This window comes from Cynoglossus semilaevis, chromosome 1, assembly GCF_000523025.1.
Source record: "Cynoglossus semilaevis isolate Cse_v1.0 chromosome 1, Cse_v1.0, whole genome shotgun sequence".
Lineage (NCBI taxonomy): Eukaryota > Metazoa > Chordata > Actinopteri > Pleuronectiformes > Cynoglossidae > Cynoglossus > Cynoglossus semilaevis.
This window is the reverse complement of record NC_024307.1, coordinates 17,364,154-17,382,875: the sequence shown is the minus strand read 5'-3', so window position 1 is coordinate 17,382,875 and position 18,722 is coordinate 17,364,154. Positions and strand designations below refer to the sequence as shown.

The following is an 18,722-nucleotide window of genomic DNA, read 5'->3' as shown; positions in this document are numbered from 1 at the left end:
CTGCTGTTACTGTTACTGCTGCTGCTGTTACTGTTACTGCTGCTGTTACTGTTACTGCTGCTGCTGAAACTACTGCTGCTGCTGAACTTACTGCTGCTGCTGTTACTGTTACTGCTGCTGCTGAACTTACTGCTGCTGCTGAAACTACTGCTGCTGCTGTTACTGTTACTGCTGCTGCTGTTACTGTTACTGCTGCTGTTACTGTTACTGCTGCTGCTGTTACTGCTGCTGTTACTGTTACTGCTGCTGCTGTTACTGCTGCTGCTGAAACTACTGCTGCTGCTGCACCTACTGCTGCTGCCGAACCTGCTGCTGCTGAACTTACTGCTGCTGCTGTTACTGCTGCTGCTGTTACTGCTGCTGTTACTGCTGCTGCTGCTGCTCAGGTCCCAGCATCAGGTTCAGTGGCAGATTCTACAGCTACAGTTTGAAGCCTCAACTATGAAGCTGAAGCAGCAGCATCAGCATCAGCATCAGCATCAGCAACAGCAGTGGCTTCATCTGTGTAGTCTCTGTTTGTTTAGATGGACAGATATTTAGTTGTCCTTTATTGATCCAGGGCTGGGAAATTACAGAAGGAGAAGTTTGAAGTAAATCACAGCGTCAGAATGAATGAGGGTAAACTGTGGTGAGTTCAGGGACCATCAGACAGATGGGCATTAAGATCAATGTCTGTGGACTGAAAACATCACGTCATCCAGACTTCAAAAGATGCACACACACACACACACACACACACACACACACATCCCTGTCTAAATCCATACGATTTGTTATTAACAGGTTTCCTGACCATGAAAAAATAACAAGAAATAAAAGATAAGGTTAAAATACTGAATTTGCACTAAGCTTCGTTTTTTAATAAAAAAAACAAAAGAGAAGGAAAGATGGAAACAAAAAAATTAAAAGGTTAAAATACTGAATTTGCAGCTTCCTTTTTTAATAAAAAGACAAAATAGAAGGAAAGATGGAAACAAAAAAATTATTTATAATAATTAGCAAAGAAAAAATATGGTCTAAAAATAGTTGATAGTTTCCATATGTAGCTATATGTTGTTTGTCACCTGAGTACTCTGCTATATGTAGTTTGTCACCTGAGTACTCTGTATCAACAAGTCTAAAGACAAAGTAAATCCACCGGAATTGAAGTAATATGTTTAATTATTGATTTATGTTTTGGTCAGTGTTTAAAATGTTTTACATTAATTGACCTAAATGACACAAACTGACCACAGGAGGCAGTGGTGGACCAGCAGCTTCCACGTCCCCCTGAGCTAAAATCACAGATTTTCTCCATGGTCTTTGGTTTGAGAGAGTGAGGTGTTTAAGACTACAGTTTCCTGTGGGTAAAGACTGTTAAACAGTGAGTCACCACAGCTTCCTGTCTCTTCCTTTACTGGTTGAAATACGACCTTTTTCACCTTCACTTTCTGGCGTTCTCGCAGGCAGCGCTGCAGAGACGGTTCCACACAGGGTTCCATCGGCACCTCACGTCACTCTGCTTCAAAAACCAAACCCTGAACTATCTCTATCCAGAGAGTTTGTTAAAGACGCAGCAGTGTGGAGAGAAAGTCTGAAAACAAGTCTGCGTCTCCAAACTGCAGGGGGACAAAGACTGTGATTGTCTTTTCAAACTGAAGGTGTGTTATTTACTCCACTCAATCTGTCCCTGACAACAGCACATGATCAAAACAGTAATTTACGGGGGTTTTAGTCAGGCACTGGCAGACCACCGTGCCCACCGATCTGTTCTCAGGGGGTAATGATGGCTCCGCCCACACCGTTTTCCCTCCATCTCTGACGATGGTAAACAAGAGGTGAAGACGTGAGGATGAAGTCAAACTCCTTTCTCTATCATCTTTATTTCACTGCTTTTTTCCCTCCAAGACCCATTCAGGTGTCACTGAAATAACAGCTGTGTGTGTGTGTGTGTGTGTGTGTGTGTCAGTATTTGAGTGTTAATGTGTGTGTGTCTAATAAAATCTAACTGTGCTGGAATGCTCCCTGCTTTATGTTTATTCATCTAGAAATCACTAAATCACTGATTACAGATTTAAGTATTGGACATAAATTAGAGCTTTATAACTTACTGTGTGTGTCTGTGTGTGTGTGTGTGTATGTGTGTGTGTGTATGTGTGTGTATGTGTGTGTGTGCAGGCCTGGGTGGTGTAACGCTGGTCTTGTAATGAGCTATTAACCACCGTCTCCTCTCTGGTCTCAGTCTGACTCTGACTCTCACTTCTCCGATCCATTCCTCCGTCCAGAACCAGCACAAACCCAGACCCAGACCCTGACCCAGACCCAGACCCAGACCCAGTCTGACACCAGCCCTAATCCTGATCTAACAACTCATTATTGAACACACACATGCAGGACCAGTGGTCAGAAATTAATTAGCTCTTTTATGTAAAAAGAAAAATTAAAATAACAAAAAGAATCCTATGTCTTTGATGTGTTCTGAAAAATAAGCGATCAATAAAACACAACCCACTGCAGTTTATTTAGAAGTTAAAAAAATGATTCCTGAATCAAAGCGAAAACAAACACAGATCAATGAGTCGGCAGCAGGTTCTTGTTCACTGCTTTGATACTTGACGACATCAACAGGAGCTGTTCTCACACACACACACACACACACACACACTCTGGATTGTTTTGATCTCTTGAACTTCAAATACAAATACACCTAAGCTCAACTATTACAAATATCCAGGTCTGATCTCGACTCCAAACTCAATCTTGAAAGATGGACAAGGACAGTATTTATTAAATACTACAGTATTTAAGAAAAAAAAAACTCCTGGTTGAAGTATAACTTTGACACGAGCACACCCAGTCACACACACAAAGACACACACACACACACACACAGACGGTACTAAAACGGCTAATGCTAATGCTACAGCTACAGCTAGGACTGCTACGGACACAAACGTTACCATGGCGATGAGGTGTGCTGCTGTTGGCCGGACAGGTGGAGAGTCTTGGGCCGAGCGGCGGAGCAGCTGCCTGCATTAGCCGACCGCTCCCAGTAGGGGTCACTGTGGAACACAAAGAGAACATAAGAAGGAGGAAGTTCTGTGGTAATGGAGAGAAGATGAGAAGAAGAAGAGGAAAGAAATGGAAGAGAAGGAGCGGGAGAAGGAGGTGACGATGGAGAAAAGAGCCAGGAGGAGAACCATCTCCTGCAACAACATGAAAAGAGGAGAGGAGGAGACCAAAGAGAAGGAGCTGAGTAAGGAGGTGACTCTGTGAGGACTAGACATGAGCAGCAGGTGATGAAGAAGACGAGGAGTGAGGAAAAGAAAATCAATAAGGTCACAGGTCAGAAAAAGAGAAGAACAAACTGAACTACTGACGTCTGAACAAACAAAGATCATTCATGAAACACATTTTCCTTCACAAGAGTTAAAAAAATAAAAATAAAAAAAACAACAATTTGATCCAAGAAGTCGCAGGTCAACAGTTGGACGTTTCTCTAACTGGAATCTTTAACTAATGTCATTGGAATTTGGACTCACGTCACTCTAATTGATTTATTTTTAAAGATGTTTAGAAATTAGATTTGTGTGAATTACATTTCTGAAATGTAACATTTTGCAAGAAAATTTTAAAAAATCCTAACCAAGCCTAAAATCTCGTGTTAGTTTTGTGTAATCATTCATTTTAATAAAATAATGACGTACATTTGATTTTCAGTGGATTTGATGACAGACCTTCATTAAACACAGCTGTAAACTTCCTCGGGTTTTTTCTACATTTCACTGTTTCTGCTGATTTTTCTGCCTCCTCACACTCAAACCTCTTGTTTCCTCTTGTCTTCCTCTCCATCTCCCACTCTCTAAAAGACAAAGATTTATCTTGACTTAATAAAGCTCCACTTTCCAGCTGCGCTTTAGCCTCTTTATTTATTTATTAAACTTTGAAAGAAGAAGAAGAAGAAGAAGAAGAAGAAGAAGAAGAAGAAGAAGAAGAAGAAGAAGAAGAAGAAGAAGAAGAAGAAGAAGAAGAAGAAGAAGAAGAAGAAGAAGAAGAAGAAGAAGAAGAAGAAGAAGAAGAAGAAGAAGAAGAAGAAGAAGAAGAAGAAGAAGAAGAAGAAGAAGAAGCTAAACGCTGCCGACTGGGACTCGACAGGCAGCCAAAGTGACACGGAGTCAAATAGGAAATACAAAGCGGCCTCGCCGTGACTGTCTGCGCTCAGTGAATTATTTGAATTTTTACACTCCCACCAAAGACAGGCTGTCAAAACGCATGCCGCCGCGGATTTCTCATACTGGCAGAGAGAGAGGGGGGAGAGACGGGTGAAATAAAAGCAGAGAAGAAGAAAGAGAAAACACACGGGAGGCAGAACCAGGGCGAGTTGAAAAAGGAAGAGGTGGAGGAGGAGGAGGAGGAGGAGGAGGAGGAGGAGGCAGTGAAGCGACGCAGGCTCGCAGGAGAACATTAACTGCACGCTGTCGAGCTCCATAAAACCACTGACATCGCAGCTCGTGCTTCGTGGACGAGTATTATTGTAGAACACAGTTTTCTGAGGTGAGTGGGGGGGCCGCTATTGTTTCTGTCAGGGAGCGAGAGGGAAGGAGGGAGGGAGGACGAGAGACGCAGAACGACATAGAGAGAAAGGTGGCGCTAGCAGTGCGGCCGTCGCAACTCATTTCATTTTCAAAGCTGCAGCTTTACAGATTTGGATTTTAAAATAAAACCTCTCAGACGACACGCTTTAACACTAACATGTCCTCCCCCGATAAAGAAGCAGCCTTAAGGTCAGGGGTTTGATTCCTGGTCTGTGTAGATGTGGCCATGGGGAAGCTGAACTCAGATTAACGTAATCCCCTGGATTATATTTATGACTAGAAGGAATTCAGCACTGGATTATTACATAACAACTGAAATAAATCAAATTAAACGTGCTTCTTTATGCAGACGACACCGTCCTTTATATTTGGGATTCCTGTATTTCTATACTTTTAATAAGAATCAACTGGAATCAGAGACACAACTACAGAAATAAATGTTCTTTCAACTCCAGTCTTAAAATGACTAAAAGTTGAAGAAAAATAGTTGAAAATATGTTACAAACATTTGAATATTTACAGGCAATTAGGCTCCGGTCTACTGGAGATGAAAGGTAAAGAAAGTCCATTCACACCGCTCCATTCACGCCGCTCCATTCACGCCGCTCCATTCACGCCGCTCCATTCACACTCTTGTTTCCATTCCTTATTGACAACATCTTACAGTATTTCTCCTCATCCCTCCATCCTTCTTCTACTTCCTCTCCTCCATCATCTTCTCTCTATTCTCACTTCCTTCCTTTCCTTTCCTTTCACATCTGACACATTTGTAAATCAACTGTGTACACACACACACACACACACACACGTACACACACACACACACACACACAAACGTAAAACTCGAAAAAACTCAATATTACTACAAAAAACCCAACTGAAATACACAAGAAGAAAGACTTGTGAGTAAATACACACTAAGGCGCACATAAGCAAGTAAACAAACCCTCTCACGTGCACACGCTCACGTGCACACTCTCCATCAGGACGGAATGGCAGCGGTGCAGGCAGCACAATCGGTACCGCCGGGCGCCAGCGGAGCTAAATTGCAGACAGAGAAGGAGAGATCTGGACCATTTTTCAAGGCCGACTATATATTACAAATTGGCTACCAGGGTATTGTTTGAAAACACACACACACACACACACACACACACAACAGGAACATAGTGAAAAACTAATCCTGCCTTGTCCTGTTGTAGTCCACAGAGCCACAGAAATCTGCCCTGCTCCATCTTTTTCCTCTATTTCCTCAAAATAAAGCATGTGATTGAAAATGTGTCATTTTCAGAAACACACACACACACACACACACACACACACACTGAACTCCACACACTTGTGTTTACTCACTGTAACTTTGATTTGTTATGTGAATTTTAGACACACTTCAACAGCAGGGCCAAGTACACACACACTCTCTCTCTCTCTCTCTCTCTCTCTCTCTCTCTCTCTCTCTCTCAGGATGTTCCGGTCCAGGGTCAGTTGCTCGGTCTTGCTCCGCTGCTTCACTAAATCCACAGGAACAGCTCTTTACTCTGAGACTAAATCCTTCTGAAACACAACAGACTCAGACGTCTACATGTTCTCCAAATTACAACAACACGTACTGACACACGGTCGGTGCTGTGATCACCCGCTGCACAGAGGTCAGACTGATGTCGGAGGAGCGGCTCTTACTACAAACATGGCCGCCATGGTAAAAAAAAAAGTCCACGGTCTAACACACGTAACTTGAGTGTGTTGACCAGTCACTGTCCTTAACCAAAGTCCATGGATAGAATCCAGGCTTTTAGCCTACATAAAAAGATGGAGGTGCTTGTCTCATGCTGCCCCAAGTGGTCAGAATAGGTCACTGAAATTCTTCAGACTGAAGATCTTTATAGCCTGTTAGAATGAACTGTTTGGAGAATCAGAAGAAAATAACTCCTGTGTTCAGTTGTTTTAAAATCGCTAATATTTTCTATGGGCTTTGGTGTGGAAGAGTGCGCTCCTTAATCACTCTCCTTGTTAGTTAATAGGTCATTAAATGGTCAACATCTTATGGTCTATGCAGTGATTATAATGCAAACCAACAGACTCTCCAACACCAAATTCCTGAGAACAAACAATCAATTATTTTTGTAATTGCAGCAAATACCAAACTGTAAGATTACTGTAAATGACAATAATCTCTACTGTTAGTATATAAACTGACTGTTTGGGGAATCTTTGCAGTTTGCTATTTTTTGATCAAATTTGTTTTCTTTATACAAACTGACCACACGAGGACAGACTTTCTTTATACAAACTGACCACACGAGGCAACAGTGGACCAGCAGCTCCTGTGACCTCCTCACAGATAAAACTACTGTTTTTTTCTATGGAGTTTGGTGGTTCACTGTTTATAAAGACAGTTTAACAACAATATAAAAGAGTAAACTCAATTCAAATGTTTTATGGAGGTGAAGATTAAATCTTTTTTAGAACACACCAGACATGATTTCACAGAGAGAAAGTACCGTAGATAAAGCCGGGAGTGTATCTCAAAGAGAGGCTGGCTCTCACTGCAGGGGGCGCTAACACCATGTCATGACGTGTGTCATGCACTTTACGGAACCTAAATTGTGAATTTTTCTTTATGTTGTCACTAATACCATATATGAAGCTGTAAATGTAAACGTAAACAGTGGTTTTCACTGAGAGCAGATGCTGTTTTTCCAGACTCAGACTGAACTGCACTCCTTCCTTCTTTAAACATCTCTCTTCTCCTGCTCTGAGCCTCCCTCCAGTTAATCATGGACACGAGCGTCGGGACGAAGAATGTGGCCTCGCTTTTAGTTTGCACACATTATCGGCAAATAACAGGAATAAATCCAGCGTGTGCCGCACTCGCGCCGCAGAGCGCGGCAAGTGGGGGTAATGGATTCTGTCATTTGAAATGGATGAAGCTCCATTAGGGAGCACGGCGTCGCAGCGCTAAGTGGTGGAGTCTCTCCCTCTCTCTGCCTCGTCCTCCTTCTACATCTGAGGTCTTACAGCAGATAGAGACACAGAGGCCGGAGCTGACGTCCACCACAGTCTGTCAGCAGCCACGACTGATGCTGCTCATGAGACCTGAGTCAACAGGAACACTAGCCTAATGAAACGTCTCACCTTCTACCCTGACACATTTGTCTGTGTAACAGAAGAAACTACATTCAAGTGGTTTTTGGCAAAATGGCCAAAGAAAAGCAGTTGAAACACGGATGTTTCAGATGTTAGGCATAGGACAGTTCTAACTGCGCTGTCAGCGCCCCCTGCTGCTGAACACACACAGAGACATGAGGTCTTGCATCAACCTAGGCCTATGACACATTTAGAATGTTTTTTCAACTTTATCTTATGGTTAGATTCATTTGTAGAGTCTTTACTCTTTAATTCAAAAGTCCATAAACAGAACCAGAAATTTAAGCTCACAGATGGAGCAGCTGGTTCTCAGCTGGTTCTCAGCTGGAGCCATTTCTGGTCAATCCAAACTAAAGGTGTAAAAATGAAAGTCCAAATAAAGGCTGCAGTGGATCCACATCTCCTAAGTTTCCCAGGACTAAAAACATGGACTTTCTCCATGGACTTTGGTGAGGGAAGGTGAGAAGTTTGCAAACAAAGTCAATCTGTTTATTCACTCATTGACGTCTCTAACTACTTACAGTTTGGTGACATTCACATAGAAATATGCTCAGTGGTCTGACTCATATAAACTAGGCAAAAAAAAAAGAAGTCATTTAAACTTTGAAATGAAGAAGCTGCACATGCACTGCTGCCATTTTATGGTGAATATGAACCAAAAGTCAAAAGGTCAGCAGTGAATCTACATCTGCTCTGTTTCTACAGATGAAAAATGGACTTTGGAGCGAGAAATTATAAAGTCTACAACCGTTGACTTCCTATTTGAACACTCACCTACCTGAGGACTGAGTGGCCAGTTTAATATGAACCACTCCCTGGGCCTCACCAAAGTCCAGAGAGAAAAGCAGTGATTTAAACCCCGTGGACACAGAGGCCATTGGTCTACTGCTGCCTTAAGCTGAGCCGGCAAAGCAGCCAAGCACAACGGCCATGTTTGATTTGTGACATCACAGCTCAGTAGACTTCACTCACAGCAGAGGGTTCATTTTATTTCACTTTATTTGGTTTTTATTTTATTATTACTTGGAGGTTTCGTCCTGTCTGGGCTTTTATTATTTATACTTCCCTCTCTCTCTCTCTCTCTCTCTCTTTCTCTCGCTCTCTCTCTCTCTCTCTCACAGACACACACACACAAAGGAGGAGCACACACATGTTTATTAATCACATCTTTAGGCCTGATTTACTGCTGATGTCCTAGCAGTGAACCACAGAGGACAGTTGCCTGACATTTACAGGTACAGTCTATCACACACACACACACACACACACACAAAGGAGGAGAGAGGCAGAGATAAAAGCACAAGCTCAGGTGGTTCTGAACATGTACGAATTATGCACACACACTCAAGTGCAATAAATCTGTGCATGAAAGCATGAAGAAAAATGCAGGCACACACTTTTCCTTACGCAAACACACTCACTCTGCCACATCCACACTCACTCTCCCACATCCACACTTACTCTCCCACATCCACACACACTCTGCCACATCCACACACACTCTCCCACATCCACACTCACTCTCTTCTCTACCGTGCCACTGTCTCTCCTCCTTCCTGCAGACCTCATTCCTCTGTGAGAACACTCACAGTAAACTGATCGTCCAACTATGTATTTACTATTTGAACTCCGTCTGTCTGGTCGGCTGAAACAAACTCAGAGCTGACTTTGAGTTTAGCTCTGACGGACGAAAAAACACAAAAACACAAAAACTAAATGAAACTGTGTTTACAACATCCTAATCCAAATATTTGACCAAGTATTTAATTTCTTCTAAACCTCGATACTCCATGAAGTCATCATTACAAGAACAATGAATTTGATAGAGTTCACTTTTTACTTAGGTATTTTACCTTGAACTGATGGAGGCAGCAGTGGATCAACCACTGCCCTGCGCTCCCAAAGTGAAAATCCTGGATTTTCTCTATGGACTTTGGTGTGTGAGGGAGAGCAAAGAAACAATGGAAAGTTCAGTGTTTGATTTGGTTTTAAATCTGCCTCTGACTCTCACTGTCACACATCGGTGTTCACACAGATCCTGTGGAAACTCTCTACAACACTGCAGTACACTCTCCGTGTTGACTGACAGCTGCAGCTTCACACGCCTCTTTGACATTCGCACGGCGTCAGAGCCAAAACACAGAGGATGAAGTGCTTCAGCTGAAGAGCACCCCTCCACCCCCCTCCCCCCACACACACACACGTACGTACATACACACACACACCTGAAAAGACTATTCTACACACAGCAAAGTGTCGTCATCAAAACTGAACCAAAAGTTCCCCCAGGGGAGTTAAAGTAGAATTCATCAAGTCAAATCAAATCTGTGTGAGACCGTCCAGACGGGGAGCAGCTAAAGAAGAAACCAACAACTGGTAAAACCTATTCCTGAGGATTAACTCCAAGAACATGTCCTGCTGTCTGGACAACTCTCAAATGTATGGGAAAAATAACAGAGTTTTGGTTAAACGATGAAGAATTTGGCAAAAAACTGTCGTCGTCACACTGAGCCCCGGCCTCTTCAGGTCATTAGAGTCAGTCGGAGGATATTCTGCAGCCAAAGACGGCTTTTTTTCCTCCCTTTGTATCTGAAGAAGGACTGTTAGAAAAGTAATAATCCCCTGAATAATTCCAGGACGTGCTCATTTATCGGACACATCTCAGAGTGAGCCGCTTCATTTTCACCTGCCGCTGCTTTAACCTTGCTAAAGAGCCGGTCTGAATGGGCTAAAGAGACGAGGGGCCGATAACATCGTCAGTTAAATATGAAACCACCACCTTACACTTAAAAAACCCGGCTGATAACGAAGGAGGACGGATTTGTCTTCTCCCATGTCCGTCTACCTTCATATCTGTGTCCAAACGTGCGTGTGTGTGTGTGTGTTAAAATGATGGATAGTTTGGCCGTCATCATTAATAATTCACAGAAGCGTCGCCTGTGGTCACTTTGTCCTTCACAGCTCAGCCAATCACAGGCTGCAGCCCCAGATCTGAGGGGAGGACGTCGTTAAAGACAATTTAAAGGAAACGTGTTTTAAACTTTCTTTTGAAGGAGGTCGGACACTGAAGTAGTGACCCGTAAACTGTGTCCATAATGAACTTTAGAAGCCAACACAGTTACCACAGGCTCTGGTAAAAATGAGGTGATGGACTACTGTTGCCCCATGTGGTCACTTTGTGTCACTGAATGAAAAAAACCAAACGTGTTCTTAGTGAAAGCTCAGCGCTGAAGTCCCATCCTGGGTCTTTGGTTGTCTTTGGCTCAGAAGCCCAGTGTTTCAACACTTCAATACCTGTGTTTCCCAGTCAAACTCTGACTCGATCCCCGTGTCTTAGACAGCAGGGGGCGCTGGCAGTTCACTCGGCTCTGAATCCTTGTTGAGTACCTTGGACAGTTCCACGTCAGAACTGTCTGTCAGAACTAAACCTCTGCTCCACCTTCCTCACTGTTCTCCTGTATCCCATCATATATTTGACTCAAAGATGACAGACAATAAAACTGTTTTCAGATTCCACACCTCTGTCTCCTTCACCCACGGTTTCTCCCCTTTATTTATTTATTTACGTTTTCCTATCCTCTCCTATCTCTCTCTCTCGTTTCCTCACTCCCAACTTTTTGTGTCTTCTGTGTCTCTCCCTCTCTGCGTCTGCCGACTCTTCAGAGTCAAGGAGAAGTGAAAAACACTGACGTCTCCACTCTGACGCCAAGACGTGGAAAAAAGAAGAATAAATCTCAGAGTGAAGTTTTCGGGGGCGAACGTCGAGGAAGACGACATCTGAGCCAAGGATTGAAGTCACTGTTGAAGGGCAAAGACTGAAGAAGTCATGTGGTTGAAAGACACGTGTGTGTGTGTGTGTGTGTGTCTGTGTGTGTGTGTCTGTGTGTGTGAGAGAGATTTTTTTCTAAAGTGACTCTCTCTCCTAAAAAAAGACATTAAGTCAGCCATTGTAACCTTAAACTTAGAGTGAAGTCTTTATGCTGCGCTGACTCCACTGGTACGTTTAGAGCGAGACATTTGTAACACTGTTATTTTAAGACTTTTCTTCAAATTTGCATTCATACCACAACAGACCACACGGGGCAGTAGTGGGCTAGCAGCTCCTGGGGTAACAATGATGTAACAATTATGATTTTCAATGCGGCAGTGTGTGAAGTTAACGACCTACAAATGCAATAGAGCAGTTGTTGATCAGCTGTAGGCGTTGATTTGTGACGTTTTTACAAACTTAGCGATTAAGATTCTTTTTAAATCAATTTTCCAAACCATAAAGAAATGAAATGATATAGAGAGTCGAACAACATCTGCCTCCATCACTAAGTTCAAAGTCTACCTTTGAAGAGCAAAAACTGACCACCAGAGGCAGTGGTTGACCAGAGGCATCTCTGTTTCAGTGGACTGAAAATGACATTTTCTTAACAGATGTTTTTTTTCTTTTTACTTTTTTTAATGTTTTTGTTTCATTTTACTGCTGATTTACTTTACTCTCTCTCCCTCTCTCTCCTTCTCCCTCTCTCTCCTCTTCTTTTCACAGCGTCCATTAGAGCTTCTGTGTCTCCTGCCAGACATTCACTTTTCCCATGGAGACAGAGTGCACGCACAAGCACACGGACACACACACACACTCCCAGACACTGTGTGTGTGTGTGTGTGTGTGTTAAGTTTCCCTGGTTACTGAATGCCTTTTTCATTGACTGTCCGTTACCATGGAATTGAAAGGAGGACGAGGGGAGGTGATTAGAGGAGGAATGGAGGGGATGATGAAGAGATGGACAAGAGGGGAGGAAGGTGACCAAAGAAAGAAAATATGTGGGGAATGAAGATGGAGAGGAGAGATGACACTGAGATGAGGACCAGAACAGAAAAGAGTGGAAGGAAACGAGGGAAGGAGAAGTCAGAGGAAATGGTTTCTGTCCATCATTCACTCACGCTGGCTTTTACACTGGAGTGAGTGAAGAATTTCATACATCAGTGTCACAAAAACAACAACTCTAAACAGCCAAGCCAAATAAGTCTTGGCTAGCTCCCATGGGTTTTTGATCTCTTTTTAGCTTGTTCTAGACTAACCTTTAGCTGTTAGCTTTGTTCTGTGGCTAACCGTTAGCTATTCATTTAACTCAAACCTTTAGCTATTTCATATACCTACACTAGACTGTGAGAATGTTTTGTACCTGATTTTTTTAGTGTTCCACAGTCCAAAGATAAAGAGGTCAACAGAAGCTGCTAGTCTGCTGCTGCCTCCTGTGGTCAGTATGGTCAGTTCATCTTAGAGTTGACAATAAGAATCGCACCAAACAAAAATGTCCCAAAATTATATGTAATGAAATATAAAGTTGTTTCAGTTTCAGTTTACTCACTCTGGGCCGCTTTACTTCAACACAACGTTGATAAAACTGCAGGAATTGAAGAAAGAAATACAAGAAGATCTTCAAAAAACTTCAAAAAAGTTTTTATAGCCATCTACTGCCATCTAGTGGAATTTTTTAAAATTATTTGCAGCGGATAATTGAAAGTTTTCAGACCAAGGAACTGGAGTTAGGAGTTTCATTTATTCTCCACAATCTAAGTAAAAAAAAACACTTTCAACAATGACTGAACAACACGTTTAAACCTTCTGGTCGAGGCAGAAGTGAAACAGAAACTGCTGTAGAGTCACTGTTTTCCTCTGTGGAGTTTGGTGCTGAAGGGTGAGGGGTTTACAGACCCTTGGAAAAAAAAGAGAGAGATAAACAGAACTTGAAAAAAAACAACATTTTTTTAACTTCAAATGAGTTTGAAGATGATGCAAACGCCGACTCTGAGCCTTTCTTAAGGAGTGTGACTGTGCTCCTCTGTCCTCCCTTTAACTCCTTCTCTCCTCTTTGACTCTCTGTTTATCAGTAAACAACAGCAGAGACAGTAAGCAGCACACACAGAGGGAGGAGAATGTTGTTTCCTCTCTCTTACTGTAAATAATCGCAGCAGTGCAGCGACTGTGTGATAAAAAAAAAACGAGAGAAAAAACAGCATGACGTCGACTTCAAAAGACACAGAGAGACGCGGGGGTGAGGGGGGGGACACACGTTCACCACTGTCACTACAATATAAATGTTAATCTCACGTCTAGTGCACCACTGACTTTCATTACACATGAAAAGGCTGAAACTGTTTGGTGGTAATGTGGAAACCAGCAAAGACAGGCTTTTAAAGTGGGTTGAACTACTTTCAGCTGCAGGGGGCGCACACATCTGGAATTTTGACTTTCCTAAAAGTGTGGCGTTTCCCGATGTCTTAGCACTCTGTTTTGGAGACAGGCTTATTGTCCGTCCACTCCCCCTCTCCAGTAAACTTCAGTATGATACGGATATTCTTTTGGAACAAAGGAAGTCCATTTACAAATCACTGCAGTTTCACAAACAATTAAAGAAAAGGCTGAAAATAACATTTGTCTTTGCTGCGCTTCTGAGCCCTGAAGGAAGGGGGCACCCTTCGTTGTTTTGTACCATGGCATCAGACAGCGTTTATTACTGTATGGTCGTTTTCTTTTATAAAACACAGATATTATTTATATATATATGTTGCAATTTCCATTGATTAACATAAAGAAATGTCTGACCTTAAGATTTTTTTTTCCAAACTAGAAGTTCAACCTCAGCCACAGCAGAGTCAGGGTTCCTTCGTTCACCGACAGCCGCCAAATCAAATCTTTGTTCGTCTGAGTCTAACGTGTCTGAAATGTCTCACCAACAGGTGAATGGTCATTTAAAAAGTTGATTAAAGTCCAAAACTGCAGAGAAAAGGATGGATTTCTATTCATGAGTTTGCAGAGTCTCCTGTGTGTGTGTGTGTGTGTGTGTGTGTGTGTGTTTGTGTGTGTGTGTGTGTGTGTGGGGGTTGCTAGAAATTAAACCATTTGCCACATGCAGGGCAGTTATTTCGAAAAGAATCACTGCAGGGGCATCACACTTCTGTCATTTATGCACACACACACACACACACACACACACACACACACACACACAGACACACACACAGAGTGACACAGCACGGCCAACATTAATATTGATGAGCTGCTCAGCAAAGAGAGAAACGTTTATAAAATACAGGTTTTCATATTAAAACTGACTTGGTTTTTTTTCCCTTCAAATGCATTAAAGCAAAAGAAAATGTTGGTCCAATTAAAGACAGAAGAGGAGGAGGAGGAGGAGGAAGAGGGGGTTCTATACACTCCTAATGAGAACGAGACAGAGAGAGAGAGTGTGTGTGTGTGTGTGTGTGTGTGTGTGTTTGGGTGTTAGCTGGAGATTTCCATCTCTTCTGTCCAGAGTTTAAGATTGACATTTTCCTGGTCGTATCTTGTTTCGTGAGTCAAAGGGTTCTCAAACACAGGTTCTCAGCCCTGTAGATTAGGCACAGTTTGATTTGACAACACACCAAAGCCTGTGGGAAAAAATATATAGATTTTACACTGCTGCCTCCTGTGGTCAACTTGTGTCATTGTGGAAAACTTAAACTTAAACTTATCTTTATTTGTCATTGTGACACAGCACAGCACAGCACACCATGCACAACGAAATTTGCCCTCTGCATTTAACCCATCACCAAAGTGAACAGTGGGCAGCCATGGTCAGCGCCCGGGGAGCAGTGCTTGAGGACGATGCCATGCTCAGTGCATCTCAGTGGTAACCTGGCAGTTGGTGGATTCGAACCTGGGGCCTTCCGGCCCGAAGTCCGCTTGTAGTAAACGTAGGTGATCACACAGCACACACTAAGACTGAGAAATATTTCACAGACTGATGTCACTGATGGAGGCTGCAGCTGATCAAAAAGACTTCAATGTTTATGTGAAAAATCAGTGATTTTCTCTATGGACTTTTGAATAGAAACGTTGAAAAGGAGCGCCTGCTGGAGGCTGATACAAAAATGGATGATTTTTCTATGAGGATTTTGACAACAACAACAACAGGGTGAGCCGTTTACAAACACCGCTTTGTCACCGAGTCTCTAACAACGTCTGAAGCCCAAACAAAATCAAAAGTAAATAACTAAAAGTGTGCACTTGCCGCTGCACACAGTCACTCTCTGGAGCTGCCGTTAGTTTTTATCTGATTGGTTTTTTAGAAACCGTATAAATCAACCTTTCAGACGTTTACTTTTTTATATTTTTGTCTTTTCAGGGCAGTTTGGATCAGTTTAGTGCAGCAGCGGAGCTGTCCCGCTTTGACCATTAGGGCATTACAATTATTACAGAAGAGTCTGTGCACACACACACACACACACACACACACACACACACACACGCGCACGCCAACCACACACACACGTGCACGTCACCCACACACACTGCACGCCAACCACACACACATAATGTCCTGAGAGTATAATGGAGATGTTGTGTTTTGGCAAAGAGCCTGGATGAGAAGCAGAGCAGCAGCCGCAACACACACACACACGCACACACACACACACACACACAGATCTCCATGACCTTGTGTAAGTGCAGCTCTGACTAAATACTAAGAGAAATGAGACGATGAGACGAGGAAGGAGAAAGGGCGAACACAGACGTGGAAGATTCTAGAAGTCACGTCACATGTTTATCTACGTCACAACATCAAACCAGGGTAAACCAGAGTGAGTTCAGGAACCAAACGAACACTGGCTCAGGGGTCGTCAGGGGTTTTAAGGTAATGACCTCAAACTTTATACATTGTATAAAACAGTGTTTTATATCTGGGCCTGGAGCCAGGTGTGAAACTCTCAGAGTATTTTGCATTTAATCCAAACCATTTTAAATAAAACACAGCTTCATATATTCTTGTTTTTATTTTAAACATGGGTGGAAAATGTGAAAAATCAAGAGAAGACGTCAGTAATAGATGACAACACCAGTGGGTTTTCAACTAGTCATCAGTGGACGCTCAGAGCATGTCGCCCACATTCTAGAAATCTAAGGTCTACGTGGTGTGTACATGTGTATGTTGCACCAACGATGATTGGAAACTAGAGTGGAGCTCCATCTAGAAACATGAGAGTGGTGTTTGGTGTTGGTTTGGTGGACAGAACATGTGACCACATGTGGTCATCTCAAATGAATCCCAGGTGGTATCCATCTCTGGGTTAGGGTTTATTTAAGATTCAGCTTCAAAAGTCCTACAGTGGAGTACCTGGAGTACCTGGAGTACCTGGAGTACCTGGAGTACCTGGAGTACTACATGGTACCAGCATGTTCTACCCACAGACCAGACATTACCTAGGTCTGGACTGTGAAGTATAAGAAAAGAAAAGAAAACTCCAACATCCTCCAGTCGTGGACACAGAATGTGGGCCACTGACAGACACTAGACCAGACCACATTCTCTACGTGTCTTCTGTTGAAACCATAAATGGACCTGATGATGTCACAGAACTTCCTCTGATCTTCTCTGACACCTGTGTTAGTGTTGGTATGTTTCTCCTCCTCCTCCTCCTCCTCCTCCTCCTGCTCCTCCTGCTCCTCCTCCTCCTCCTCCTCCTCCTCCTCCTCCTGCTCCTGCTCCTCCTCCTCCTCCTCCTCCTCCTCCTGCTCCTCCTGCTCCTCCTCCTCCTCCTCCTGCTCCTGCTCCTCCTCCTCCTCCTCCTGCTCCTGCTCCTCCTCCTCCTCCTCCTCCTCCTCCTGCTCCTCTCCTCCTTGTTAGTCCTGGTGGCCTGTTTTGTTGTGAACAAGCCTCTTTTCTTCTATCAGCCTCCTCTCCGTGTCCACGCTGCTGATTTTCATTAGTGATAGCAGCTCTTGGAGTCGGAGGAAAGTGGAGGCGCTGGAGGCCGAGGAGACGCTCCTTTAATTTCCTGTTGTTGGGAGAGTGAAGGAGCGCAAGGAGGAGGAGGAGGGGGTGGAGGTAGGAAGAAACAGGAAGTACGATAAAATCCCCAAAACCTCCACACACACACACACACACACACACCTGGAGGGTACATAGTGTGTGTGTGTGTGTGTGGTGACATCAGAGGTCACTTCCTTTTATTCTATGTCTTCATATAAACCCAGCAGCCATCTTGAATTTCTCCACTGTCTGAATTCAATTTTCCTCTCATTTCTTTTCTTTTTTACATTTCTTTTCTGCGTTCCTTCTCTTTTTCCTCCTTCTCCTTTTTTCCCTCTTTCATTCCTTCAGTTTCTTTCCATTTCCTTTCTCCCCCAGTTTCCCCTCCCCCACTTTCATTTTCTTTCCTTTTCCTTCCTCCTCCCTCTCCTCCCCCTCCTCCTCCCTGACTTTTTTATGTACACTTGTCAGAGTTCAGTGTAATTTGTTATAAAACGAGTCAAAGCGACAACAAAAGATGACAGGAATCCGAGAGAAGGGGTGGAGGAGGAGGGAGGACAAACAAAGGTGGCAGGTGTGTGGCAGTGGTGGAGGAGGTGAAGAAAACAAGGGAGGTGAAGGAGGAGGAGGAAGTGATGCTGGGAGGCAGAGTAGTAAATTGTTCCATTTTTGCAGGTAATCTAAATGCTAACTAGAGGCAACTTATCACCAGAATGGATTTCCCACCATCTGTTCAAATAACAGGGGATTTGTCCGCTGGCAAGTGCAAGAATGGGATGATGGCGGGAAGATTAGGCCACGCTGACGGCGCCGAGCGGCACCGTGACTACGCCACCGACACTGCCGTACGATTCTCTCCAGTCAGAGAGGAGGACGGGGGGGTCGGGGGGGGGAGAGCAGAGGAAGAAAAAATGTATTTTGTGCAAACAAGAACAGATGACGCCTTCACAATTACAGCTGTCAGGAGCTCGGCAAAGCAATCGATCTCTGAGGCAGCAGAGCGACCAGCTCCCTCTCTCAGCCTATCTCTCCTTCTTCCCCCCTTCCTCCCTCTCTTTCGCTCTCTTTCTGTACTTCATCGCAAAATCATTCTCTTTCGTTTTTTTTTTCTTCTTCTCACATTTCTCCTTCTCTCTGTGTTCATTCCCTTCATTCTCCACTGAACACTTTTCTTAAACAAACTGCAGGAAAAATGTTGTTTTGACAAACGACAGGACGG

The 18,722-nt window shown here is 43.4% G+C and overlaps 1 protein-coding gene across 3 annotated transcripts in view; it reads right to left on the bottom strand.

The window, feature by feature from the left end:
• The window catches only part of npas3 (neuronal PAS domain protein 3), a 152,055-nt gene that overhangs the window by 102,268 nt on the left and 31,065 nt on the right, over positions 1-18,722 (bottom strand). For 2 of the 3 annotated variants that reach the window (XM_008315565.3, XM_017034430.2), the window contains exon 2: positions 2,940-3,041. The exons of the other annotated variant lie outside the window; for it this stretch is intronic. In XM_008315565.3, the coding sequence (XP_008313787.1) occupies positions 2,940-3,041 (102 nt within the window). The remainder of the gene's footprint in view (positions 1-2,939; positions 3,042-18,722) is intronic. 3 annotated transcript variants of the gene reach the window in all.